Source organism: Pongo abelii, chromosome 3 (genome assembly GCF_028885655.2).
Source record: "Pongo abelii isolate AG06213 chromosome 3, NHGRI_mPonAbe1-v2.0_pri, whole genome shotgun sequence".
In the NCBI taxonomy this organism is placed as follows: domain Eukaryota; kingdom Metazoa; phylum Chordata; class Mammalia; order Primates; family Hominidae; genus Pongo; species Pongo abelii.
The window spans coordinates 41,042,575-41,056,259 of NC_071988.2; the positions used below are offsets into that span (position 1 = coordinate 41,042,575).

The window sequence follows — 13,685 nt, forward strand, 5'->3', positions numbered from 1 at the left end:
GCTTAATCACAGGCAGGGCTCACGTACAACCCTTCTAGTATCTTCTAGCTGGTGGCTATTCTGACTTGTTGATGCCCACGACATATAAGTTGTTACATGTTTTGAACATGACCCTTCATCCCACTTATCCATAATGAATCTGTTGATAAGAGAAGTCACTGAAAATAGCTCCTTTAAGTTCTGCCCTTTATCTCTGGGCTCTCCTTGAAGATCTGCCCTGGATCCCTCCTCATCTTTCCCCTTCCACAGAGTCCATTGTTTTTATATCTAATTAGCATGCCAAAGCAGTTTGGCTAGCAACTTAAAAAACAACCTGGCAATTTTAGCGAATGAAGAAATTAACTAAAAAATAAAGATTATAAAAATATTCTGTCTTTTCTGTTCAGCAATGCCAGCATGCCAACCTGGTTTTGATTTTATGTAGCTAATACACGTACAATTCTTGCTAGACATTATTACTATTTTTGTTCATTAAAAAAAAAAATACTGCCAGGAAATGCTGTGGTCTTTGATTTGGTTGTCAAGAAAGTTTTGTTTTGTTTTATTTTATTTTCCTAATCTAAAATGTCTTTTTTTAATGGAGTTTGGCTTCTCTTTGCTTGTCATAATTTTTGACTCCTTTACCACATTACAGGAAAAGTCCCCGAGAGCACTTCCAGGCTGGGCCTTTCTCTCCCTGTTCTCCCACCCCTCCTGGTCAGTCACCAAACAGGTACAAGAGGTCAGCAGGCCTTTCTGAGGCTGCTTTGTTGTGACTAGAGCTTGCCAAGCATCATTTCAACTGAATTAGCGCTTGCCAAATGATTTTGAGGGATGTCTCCATCCACATCTCTTCCTACACACACACAGAGGCAAGAGGAAAGACAACATTGTCCATCTGCCTGCAGATTTATCAGCTGCAAAAGAAAAAGTCAGGCCTGTGACATTGGTGCCGCTATGGCCATAGGGCTTTAATTACATTGTGTGGAACCTCCAATCTAATAATAAAATCCACCAGACAATCGCCGGGCTCCAAAGCTGGCGCCTTTCCCTTCAAGAGGGCTCAGCCCTTCTAGGCAGGATCCGCTGATGGCTCTTATAGAGAACCAGGCGGAGGCTGACAAACGAAACTTCATCCTTCTAACCTACTCCAGCTCTCTAATGATGACTTCTGGACATTAACTGGGCCCCGTGATATTTTTAAAAGCCGCCTGAATTCTCGTTCCCTGGAGAGACAAATTACTGAGTGCTCAGAGATTTTCTTTGATGTAGAAATTTCATTTAACTACTGGATAAGAGGGAAATCCTAATAAATAGCATTTGATTAGGGGAACTCTTCCTCTTTTCTACTGTCTTCCTTTCTGTTTCTCCTGTCCCTCTGTATCCTGCTGGTTTTCAAATGATATTGCATATTTTTAAATTCCTTGTGTAATTCCAAGAGTTTCTCAGACATTTGGCATCATTGCAATGTGATCTTAGTTGTATAAAAGCTGCCTTTCAGAGGACAGCTGTCTAGTTTCAGATGGGTTGCTAAAGGTGTCCTCTCATCTGGTTTTGCTCTGCTGGTTTGGTTCCAGTCCATTGCTGGGCACTGTAGTGGATGCTGCAGGGGTACAGAGAGGAGGTAGGTGCAGTCCTGCCCTCAAGAGGCTTACAGTTTAGAGAGAAGGCAAGTGCCTTCATTCACAGAGTGTTTGCACTGGAAGAAGTTGTAGAGATAATCTGGTCCAATCCTTTCATATTAAAAGGTGAAAGAGAAACCCAAAGTTAGTTTATTACACCAGATCAGAGAACTTGGTGACAGAGCAGACATTAGATCTCACCTCTCTGGGCCCTCTGCCTAGTCTGCTGTATTTTCAAACAAAATTGAAAATACATTAGATCTCACCTCTCTGGGCCCTCTGCCTAGTCTGCTGTATTTTCAAACAAAAATGTTGTTTTCTTAATAAGTAAAAAGAAATGCTATAGTGGACCAGTGAACCACTTATGGGAAATTTAAAAGCAATATTGAAATCCTAGCAAAGCGAAACTCAGTTATCTTTTAGGACTTATAAAAAAGTATGACAAATATATTGAATCATGTTGAGGCATTTGAATAGACTACAACACAAACTTCTTGAAACAAATAACCTGATAACTTAAACACACACACCAGATTCAGTACCACAGTGGAGACCCAGAATATTTAGTCTGGCAGTTGTTTGCCATTTATATCTAATGTTTAATCTCCTATTCATCATCAGTTCTGTCATTCTCATTTCATTCATGATATAGGCATCTTAAAAATCCATATTTTCATTTTTGCATGAGGTTACATGTCTGTGTGTTTGACCAGGTATTCTAAACTGAAGTTTTTATTGTTATGTATATTTTTTAACCTAGGTCTATAAGTGGAAAGAAGCTGTGCTCTTCCTGTGGGCTTCCTTTGGGTAAAGGAGCTGCGATGATCATCGAGACCCTCAATCTCTATTTTCACATCCAGTGTTTCAGGGTACGTACTTACTGCTTTGCTCTCCAGACGCAACTTCGTGATGTCTTTTGGCATCGTTCTGTGCTGAAAAATGCCTCTTGGAAATTCTGGAGGGCTTTGTCTGTGAGGTCTCACTGTCTAGGTTGTATAGACATTCCTTCAGAATGAAACTCTCCTATCACGAATCCCTTTGGGATGTCAGATTAGAAGAAGCAGAAAGGTTTGTGCAATTTGTCCTTACAAAAGGTTTTTGTTGCTAAAGAACATATACTCCAGCAGGAGAATGGGATGCTGGGGAGGATGATGTTCTTCCAAATCTTTTAGGGCCATGTGGATTTATTTGGAATGTAATGTCTGTGCTGTTTCTTAAACTCTTATGACTTAATGTGAAAGGGTTTTAGTCTTTGACCTAGTGGAAAATTGTCTGTCAATTAAGTGGCTAGTTAGAAAATTGTAGGTCTCAAAATGAATATGTCTGTAATCTTAGATTAAATATCACTCCCTTGAAAAAGCTGCCCTGCCCACCCAGACTAAGTTGCCTTTGTTATAGGTCCTTATAGAACCTTTCTTGGTCCTTATTACTGATTATTGAATTATTTAAATATTATCTCCTCTAATAAACTCCGTAAGGGCAGGGACCATGTCTGTCTTGGTTACCGTTCTTTTCTCTCTACCTAGCAGAGTAGGTGTCAATAAATATTTTTAGGTGAATGAATTAGTGAATAAACTGAAAATGAGGAGTTCTAGATTCTAGTCCCAGATCTCTTGGTAATAAGTAGGTGAGTTAACCAGTTATACCTGATTTATTATGAAATTTATAAGCTGGACTATATCAGCATATCCTGTCTTTATTTTCCACTCATGGACACATTTCAAAATAATATACAATTTTTGAAGGCTAACCCTCTGTCTCTGAGGAAGAGTAATTTCTTGGTCTGCATAATCCTGACATACTTTCTTTTCCCTTCTTGAATTTTCTTTTATTTCTTGTTGGTAGTTTCCTTGGCTATGAAGTAAATTTGCCTGGGTTTAAAATTACTCCCACTTTGCCTATAAGCTAAGAGAAAGTCGGTGAAGTTGTCCCCAAATTACTAATTTAATAATACCAGTAATCACTTGAAAGCAAGATTTATCATAGGCAAAACACAACATAGATACTTATTTTAGATTTCATTTGTCAAAAGTATTAGAATGAGACCACAGTTTCCTAAGTTTTATTTTATTTCTATAGAGAACCATTCCACAAAGGACAAGCAAAAATATTCTCATTGTAAAGATTAACCTAGATAATGTATGTCCTAAATGGTCTAGGGATGTTTTGAGGCTCAAGGAATATGCTTTTTAAGATTTGTAGTTTTGCCAAGATAATATGTTTCAACACTGCATTCTGTTCTCAGAAACTTTATCAGGACTAGAAATAAGCAAGGTGGTAAGGGCTCTTTGCAGATTCTCAAGGGTCAGGAGACTTGCCTTCTTAACTCTCAAGGCCTTTATTCACTCTGATCATTCACTTCCTGGAGCTGGCCTGATGCTTTAAGGTACATCCCCTCTTGGATTTATTCCCCACTCTTGCAATGTAGAGGCAGCTTGTAACATAATTTGGATGAAGCTTCACTCTGTCCCAGGTCACCTTAAAGCATGAATTAGGGGATAGATCCTGGTCCCCCTGCAAGAGGCTGGCACCCAGACCAACTTCCACTGCCTTTGTACCCTTCTGGTACAAACATCCAAGTATATCCTACAGTCTCTTTCTGCACTCCGCCTGTGTTGGTGGAAATTCCCAGTGGATTTGTTGCTCTGAATATCACTGCCTTTAATGTGGAAATATAAAATGGGACAGCAGGCTGGGCACGGTGGCTCACACCTGTAATCCCAGCACTTTGGGAGGCCAAGGTGAGCAGATAACCTGAGGTCAGAAGTTCGAGACCAGCCTGGCCAACATGGTGAAATTCCATCTCTACTAAAAATACAAAAAAAAAAAAAAATAGCCAGGCATGGTGGCACACGCCTGTAATCCCATCTACTCAGGAGGCTGAGGCAGGAGAATTGCTTGAGCCCAGGAAGTGGAGGTTGCAGTGAGCTGAGATCATGCCACTGCACTCCAGCCTGGCCAACAGAGCGAGACACTGTCTTAAAAAATAAATAAAATAAAAAAAGGGAACAGCTACTTCCTAGAAATTTTGATCTGGTAGAACTTAGCAACAATGCTGGCAAGCCTTTAAAGATTATCGATGGACACGTTTCAATTAATAACTCGTTGGCCATGTGTTTATTTAAAGCCACTAGGGTTTAATGCGTTTAAAATGGTTCTTCCATTTTGATTGAGAAACGGTGTATGATAGAGGTTAAGACGCTAGGCTTTGGAGTCAACCTGCTACCACTTATCAGCTCCACAACCCAGGGACAAGCCAACAAACCTCACTGAACCAGTGTCCTTCTCTGTAAAATGCAAGGAATTAAGCTAAAATGCTAACTGTATATTTGCTTTGGCTGTAAGTTGACACTGGTGCAGCATCTTACACATAATAGATGCTCCACAAATGTGGTGATTGTAGAAGGGATTATTGTGCTATTCACATAAACAGTAAGCATTATAAAGAAACAATTCCTTATGCATCTTATGATGTCTGTTCTTTTTACCCTATAGTGTGGAATTTGTAAAGGCCAGCTTGGAGATGCAGTGAGTGGGACGGATGTTAGGATTCGAAATGGTCTCCTGAACTGTAATGATTGCTACATGCGATCCAGAAGTAAGTACTGGGGAGAACACCTCATGATGACCGAGTGTAATCATATGTCTTCCATAGGACCCAATTTAGGAATTCAAATATTTTTCCCCAGCCGTTGACACTCTAATCTGAGAGAAAGGTTTCTTAACATCTAGGTTAAAAAAGAAAAGTTTTTTTTTAAACTTTTCTTCCTGGAAGTTATTGCTACAATGTGGACCAATTCTTTTTATCCTGAAGTGCATCAGCACACCAGCAAGTCAAAACATTGCCTGAGCTCACTACAGCGATTTTGGTGCGATAGAAAGGAGATATAAGGTCTGTCAAACACTGTTCACTTGTTCAGGCATGTCTTTAGACGACTGGCACCATTTGGGGATGGTTAAATGTGGAGAGTGGCTCTCCACTGTTTATCAGATCGAGCACCAACTCATCAATGTCTCCACGCCCTACATTCAGGAGTTTCATTACATCATATGTGTTGCCAACTGAATGGAAAGTTCCTTGAGAGACAACAATGAGGGTTCTACTTCTCTGTGGATTCTTCCCCACCTCCCACCTCTACAATACCTTAGTAACAATATGCGCTTAACAAACTATTTGCTGCCTTAGTAAGTGAGAAGCCTGCTTTCCCGTCTTGCATCCGGGCCTCCTACTGTGGAAGGTGCATGTTAGTTTGGGGGGCAGCAGGGGGTGCTGTTGCCTAGCCGCTATTTAGAAAATCTGAAAATGGCCAGTGGCTTGCCTCGGAATGTTTCCTCATTCTCCATCATGAGTACAGTCCTTCTGGTGGGTGACCTAGACAGCAGAAGACCTTTTAGTGCAGATTCATCAGTCAGAAACTCTTTTAAAAAATTGGAGTGAAGATAGGGAGTGTGAAATTCAAGAATGACTGTTTCTCAAAGTGAAGTCACGTTTTTAGTGCCTTTTTACATGGATCTCAAATCTCTGCAAGACTGAAAACTTTGAGAATAAAAATTGAAGGTAATTTGTTTTATAGCTATAGATTTAGTAAATTCAGTTAAATGTATGCCTATTAATAAAATGATGGGAAAGAAAAATTTAATCAAACCCAGGTAGTTTAGATTTATAATAAATATTTGACTTGAGATCAAAACAGTTCCAACTTAGAGCCGCTGCTGTCAAACTGGACTATTTATATCATGCATGATATTAATTTTTATACTATATATTTTATATATTAAAATATACAAATAGTATACCATATATCATAAATATATACACACAAATGAACATATGTAGTACATGTATAATAGGTAATAATTACGTACATTTTATTTAAACTGGACTTTTGCTTTTATATGCTAACAAGGAAAAGTAAACTCTTTTCTCTCAGATTTCAATGCGATTTTTCCTATCGTCTTCCATAAATTATTCTTTTTCTCTACCTCAGTGAACCACAGTGAACCAGCTGAATGTAATTTATGGAACCAGAAGAGGGCACTGTTAGGTTGAAGGACTGCTCAGAAAGATTTGAAAAGCGCTGTAGATCTGAGTTTGTTTCATAATTTAAAGTGCTTGAAGGATGCCAACAGAACAAACCTGAACTCCACTCTGGGTGACAGTGACCTCTTTTCATCTAGATTTTTTTAAATTGAGAGGTTGGGTGATTCATTGTCATTTTTTTTGGAAATTAGCTTTTTAATTCAAGACCAGGAATTTTTCTCTTAAATATACAAATATAAAGGGCATTAACTGCTTTTAATTTCAAAACCATGGAGTTCCTGTAATGAGCTGAAAAATAAGAAAGTGATTTGGAGGTAGGCCACAAAAATGATTTTTTCTTTATTTTATATTTTAAATGCAGTGTTTTACCAGGATTTACCAGAGAAAACAAGGCCCATTGTTTTCTCTGCTTCTATAGACATTCAATGAATAAATAAAAGTTATAGATGCTATAAGGTTAGAAAAATTGAATTGTTCAGAAAGACACCAAATTAAAAGGGCAAATCTCCATTGTAATCACTTTCCAATAATTTCTTGGGGTAGGGGCAGAATATATGTTTGTACATGTATATGCACACACTTGCACACATGTCCACACAGAGATACATATAAGTATGATGTATCTATCTGGATTTGTGTTGGTTTTTATTTCACAAAGGTGATGATCATATAGTCATGGTGTTCTGTACTTGGTTTTTGTTGCTGTCATTTTGAACTTAGTGATATATCTTGGTAATTTTTCCAGATAACATATTGTATCTCCTTTTTCTTTTTAATGACTTTTAAATAGCTGCATACAATCCCATTGTGTGGACTTATAATTTAAAACTGATTCTCTATGAATGGACACTTTGGTGGTTTCCCATTTTTTAACATTATTTTTAAATGAACATCCTTGTGCATATATCTTGATGAATATTTCAAAGCATCTCCATAGGATAGATTCTGAGCAGTAGCACAGTTTACTTAAAAGGCATGTGCTTTTTAAATTTTCAGACATCTTGCTTAATTATCATTCAGAAAAGTACACTCTCCCTGCAAAATGTATGAGAGACCCCCTTTATTTCCTCCAAGCCTGTATCAGCTCTGGATATCATCAGACATTAAAAATTTCCACTCTACTTGGTGGGGGAAAAAAACCTCATTGCTTTGATCTGTATTTCCATAATTATGAGTTTGAACATCTTTTCATATGTTTACTCGCTATTTATATTTCCTTTTCTGTAAAGTGCTTCCCTAGCCTTTGCCCACTCTTCTATTTGGCACCTGATTTGTATGAGTTCTTTGCAAATTAAAGAAATTTTCCCTTTGTTATATTTGCCGTATATTGTGGTTATTAGTTTTCCCACTCTGTAATTTATTTTCATACAAAAGATTTTCATTTTATGTAATTAAATATATATATTTAATACATATAAAAGAAATATATGTTTCTTTTTTGGATTATAGGTTTCTTAGGAAAACTCTAATTTAAAGTGTGTAAATAAATTTAGCTGAGATTTCTTTTAGAATTGTTTTTTTTTTCTCCTTCACATGTAAATATGTCATAATCAGGATTGTATTTGGGGGTAAAAAATGAGGTAGATATCTGGCCTGATTTTTTTTTTCCAATTAGCCACTTGTATGAATATCACTGAATGAATAATCCCTTTTTTTCTCACTAATTTGAAATGCCAGCTTTCTCATAAACTAAGTTCTCATATATATTTAGGTCTATTTCTGGATATTTTATTATGTTTTATTAACCTATTTATTCTCCATTACCGAATGTTTTTAATTATTGTAGCTTCATAATATGTTTTAATATTGAGTAATAATGGTCACCTTCTTTCCAATTATTTTTTCCAAAATTTTCCTAACTCTTCTCCCATGTTCATTTTTCCAGATAACGTTAGTATCTTTAGGCTAATTTCAATTAAGTTAACACGTGACAGAGAGAATGACCAGCACATCTGAGAACACTGTTTAATTCTTTGCTGATGTCCTAAGAAATAAATATACCTTAGGAATGAATAGGTAGAGGGGATTATAATTTGGGTTGAGAAGTATAAATATGCTTGAATTGGTCAAATACATCCAAGATGCAATAAAAGAGTCAGAATGGGAAAAAAAATGGCTAAAAACCATTTTCTTTCTTTTTTAAAATTTGATTTAAATTGAGAAGAGTGGAGATGGATAGATGTGAAGGGTGGTTTACATCATAGGCATTCTAAGTGAAAGAAAATAATTTCATTTTGTGGAATAATAAAACCTGAATATATAATCCTATTTGCTCCAAGTAACTAGTCACATTTAAATGAAATTTTTCTCTTGAAGGGAAAAATAGCATACCAGCATATTAAAATGCAATTCCTAAAAGCAATGTAAACAGTTTTTAAGTTCATACGTAAATGGGAATGGAAGTGCAAAACAAATTACATGTCATGCATCAAGCCATCACATGTTTAAGTCACATGTTTAACTTGTGCCATTTGTGCTTGGGTGTTGGATGACTGTGTCTTTGTACGTGGTGTTCTGTTCCGTCATTCACTCTTGTGAAATGCATTTAATGCAAACTCCCTGGGGTCTTTTCAAATGTTGCAATTGCCTCATCACAACTGTAGTGCCTAAAAAGGAGAAATCCTGTGAAGGTTTCAGCAGAAAATATGGAACCCAAACAATCCTTTCTAGATAGGATTACCAGATAAAACATAAGATACCTAGTGGAATTTTTTTAAACCAAGTTAAAGTTGAATTTCACATAAACAATACATTTTTTAAGTCTGTGTATGTCCCAAATATTGCATGCTCTGGATTTAACATAAGTATGTCCCAAATATCATATGGGATATGCTTATACTGAAAAATTCTGTGTTGTTTATCTGAAATTATATTGTATTGCGTATTTATACTTGCTGAATCTAGCAATCTAATTCCTAGATCATATGTCAAATTCCTCATATTACAATGTACTTATTCTTATAGAAATCAAAACCTAAGGAAACTGAGAGAAAAGAGATTATTTTCTTGCTTATTTGCCCCAGAGGACAAGGTAGAAAACCTGGTGGAGATGCTTTGGTTTAGGGGCAATCCAGAGCATTTGATCAAACTTCACAGTGCATGTGAATCACCTGGGCCCACGTTAAGTGGGTCTGGAATGCAGCTTAAGAGCCCAGATTTCAGACTCCAGGTGATGCCAATACTACTTGTCCTGGGGCCACACTTCAAGTAGCAGGACGGGATAAGTTTCTGGTCCCCAAGAAGAGGAGACTTTGGTAAAGGAAGTTACTCATTAGGGAGGTTTTAAAATGTCTGAAGTGAGAAATGTTGCCTAACCACTCTTGTTTGTTGTTGTTGTTTGTTTTAATCACAGGTGCCGGGCAGCCTACAACATTGTGACATGGTTTTCAAGCTTCTGGATCACTCACCATTTCTTTATTGAGAGTGTCCCCTGGCAACTGCTTAACAAAATCCCAAGCTCAGGGGCTTCTCAGGATTTACCTAATTTCTGAAAGGCTCTTCTGAAAGGTGGTATCTGTTCTTTCGTAGCACAGTATTTGTGTTTTTCCTGTTCATTGTTTTGGTTTTTTTTTTTTTTGCATTTGCACAGTATACACAAAAGAATATGGGGTTGTAATGATCCTAATAGCTCAAAAAAGGTTTTAGCATGGTCAAACAGGCTTATGGTTTAAAATGTGTTATTCTCTTCTTTGGGAATTAGCTAAATGATGCAATAAACGTGTTTTGTTTTAGAATTTCTAGGAATTAAACACTTTATGTTTACAGAATTGAGCTGCAGAAAGTGCAAGACATGCCAATTTGAGACACACGGTCTTCTAAGACTGAAGGATAAATTTAATGCATTTCAGAAACTAAACATCACAGCAAGCTCTATCTCTGAGCTATAATTTGTTTTTAATGCAAAGACACTAGTTTGATAATATATACTGTAATCCTGAAACATTTGTGTTACTTACCTTTGGAGGTAGAAATTATACCAATAAATTATTGCACTGTTAGTATTAGATTCTGTGTACCTTGGAAGTTATGTCATTAATATAGGCTGGTTCATCAAATAAAGCAAAACCTTGCAATATCAGCTAGATTTACACTCTGGGACGTTGCCCAAAGGTAGGAAGAAAGCAGAGGGCAATATTTCAGTCATCATTTCCAAAGTCATTATCAAAATCTGTGTGGAAGTTTAATCTTCCAAAGAGTCAATGTCAGACATCAGGCCTCTGTTGCCTGCTTCTCTCGAGGCACTAGATTAGGAGTCTTCAATAAGAGACTTAACATGAGGCATGTGGAAGATGAGGCACCGAGATAAGTTCATCATTAGGTGTGAGCACTGCTCACCCTTGCTGGCAAGTTCTCCTTAAGGGCCTGAAGCACAGGTGTCCAAAGAAAAGCGCTAAGTCCATCTTAATAGAATCCACGTGGTATATGATGTGGTCAGCCCCTGGTCTGTGATCAGCAAGAACCTACAGCACAGATTATGCCCTGCCCACTTCAATGAATACCTACTCTCCTCCATTCTCCATCACTTTTTTTGCTATCAAGAACTCTGGACCTTGCCCATGGAGAAGTTTAGAGAGGAACTCTTGTGGAGAGCTGGTTTATTTTCTGCCCTTTGCGACGAGTTTCAGCTGGCCAAGAAAGGAGTCAAGTTATTAAAAAGCATCACAATGTAGATCTCCAGGCTGGTTTTTTGTTTTTTGTTGTTAAGACTGGGGAAAGGGGGACTATTTATTCTGCCTTAAATCAATGGCAAATAAGATGACATTTTGTGAATGTAGACTATGGATACACTCCTAATAGATTGATGTAGTCATAAAAGGGGGTCAAGTAGATGTTTTTCTGTTATGTAAGCAATAATTTTTCCGTGTCTTATTGAGTATGGCTAGCGATTATTTATTACATGCTAGATGGGTTCTTTGCATGTGGGTTCCATATAGGTGCAGAAATTTCCTCAGCCACTGGAGGGATTTCAACCATATTTGTCATTTGGATGAGCTGTTATTAGATTGAAATCTACACATCATTTCATTAAAAATTGTGCCTTAGAAAATGCAAAGCTGTTGCACATGGTGATAAATTATGGATGCAGTACATTGAAGAGAGATGAAGTCACTTCCAAGTTTCCAAGACTTCTCATGGAGGTGTTTGCTGTTTTACAGGAAAAAATAAAAAAAGAGAAAAAATTAAAAAGAAAAAGTGTTTTGAAAATGCACAGATCAAGTCCAATATTTTGATTATCCACTTGCATGTTTTATTAAATATTTTGATAATGTGGATGTTTACACTTTGCATGATATTAGCAGAGTACCACCAGTAATGCACAAACATGTACAATATGGTCATTCATAACCGATTTTTATAGAATACTTTTTACATGTGCAACTCCATCTGTTATGTAAGGATTACATGAATATTGCACATTCCCTTCTGATTTCACAAACCCATTTATACATATTTCTTAGTGAGGCTCATTGTACATGTATTGAAGCTAGAATCGAGTCAAGAAAAATAAAGCCCCATTCTCCAACTGCAAAATGTGCTTTCCCGTAATGAACACTAGTCACCAGCACAGAATAATCTCCAACATTTTCTAAATTCTAATTGCCAACTGTTTCTATTTATATTTGATTTATATTTCATTTGGAGTCTGTTACATGGCAGCTTAGGCAGACTAGATCTTGTTTTTTCCAATGCAGCATAATGAGTATGATCTATTTCTTTTCAAATAATCTTTGAGATCCCAGGAAAAAAAAATGCTCTGCTCCATTGAGCTATAACGTAAATGTGTTTGTTTAAAAAACAGATGAGGCAAGTGAGTGATTTATTGTTCCTGAGGAAGTATATCTGATTTTTTTTTTCTCATACTCCAAAAGCTAGTCCCTACTCTTTAATAAAAATAATGGGTAACTTTTGTTTTTCACTAGCGAACTTCCATGACATTTCCTTTCTATGTAGTGTGATTAATGCAATACATATTATAGTATCTATACACAGTGTAAGATTTAACAAACTGAAATGATCCACCTCATATGTGAGTCCGTCCAAAAGATGTTACTGCTCTGGGTGGGCCAGTGTTCTATATCGGTTATACTAACTTTCATTTAAAGTATTTATTCTAAAATGCCTCTGAGAAACAGTAAAAAATAAAAACAACAAGTTGTCTAAAATGCAACAGCTTTTATAGTAAATGTACATTTATAAATAAAATACTCAAATCAACTTTGTATTCCATTAATTATTTTTGGAGGGGTGGCAGTTGGTTTTCTTACATGGGGAAGAGAGACTCAAGCTTTCTCTTGTAGCTTTTGGTCCAGGGTTACATAGACAGATGATGGCAGTGCTGGATGTTTGCGTGTACCTATTGATGCATAGTTGAGGTCAACTATTGAAGGCAAACCAAACTTACTGGCTGGTTTAGGGGTCACTGAGGAATTGCCTTCTGTAGAAGGGTTTAAGCTCCTGGAGAAGAGACACACAATAACCAGCAGAGGCCATGCAAATGCCAGTGAAACTTGTCTGAGACAACCAAATGATGGTCAGCTTGCAGCACTGGCTAGACAAAAACAAGGCAAACTTCTTTTTTTTTTCTTTCTTTTTTTTTGAGACAGGGTCTCACTCTGTTGCCCAGAATGGAGTGCAGTGGCGCAATCTCAGCTCACTGCAGCCTCGACCTCCTGGGCTCAGGTGATTCTCCCACTTCAGCTTCCCAAGTAACTGGGTTACAGGCATGTGCCACCACACCCAGCTAGTTTTTTGTATTTTCACTAGAGACGGGTTTCTCCATGTTGCCCAGGCTGGTCTTGAACTCCTGGGCTCAAGCAGTCCACCTGCATCCATCTCTCAAAGTGCTGGGATTACAGGCATGAGCCACCGCACCCAGCCAAGGCAAACTTTTTGAAGTCCCTGTATTCTGCCACTTTCCCCAGCACTGCCCCAATGTTCCCCACTTATTATATATGTAAGGTGTGTTTACTAAGGGCCTTTTCCTCAGGTGTGGGCCAGGGAATCTGCTGTGAATCAGTAGCATCCTGCTGACACTGTTGGCT

At 37.4% G+C, this 13,685-nt stretch overlaps 1 protein-coding gene across 18 annotated transcripts in view; it reads left to right on the forward strand.

The window, feature by feature from the left end:
• LIMCH1 (LIM and calponin homology domains 1) overlaps positions 1-12,858 on the forward strand; it is a 339,850-nt gene extending 326,992 nt beyond the window's left edge. For 6 of the 18 annotated variants that reach the window (XM_054553854.2, XM_054553849.2, XM_054553855.2 and 3 more), the window contains 4 exons: positions 635-712; positions 2,362-2,470; positions 5,097-5,199; positions 9,995-12,858. In XM_054553854.2, coding sequence (XP_054409829.2) covers positions 635-712; positions 2,362-2,470; positions 5,097-5,199; positions 9,995-10,020 — 316 coding nt within the window. In that variant the 3' untranslated portion in view covers positions 10,021-12,858. Of the gene's footprint in view, positions 1-634; positions 722-2,361; positions 2,471-5,096; positions 5,200-9,994 lie in introns of all 18 variants that reach the window. The other 12 variants (XM_054553846.2, XM_054553850.2, XM_054553848.2 and 9 more) reach the window with 2 other exon arrangements.
• Positions 12,859-13,685: the final 827 nt, after the last annotated feature.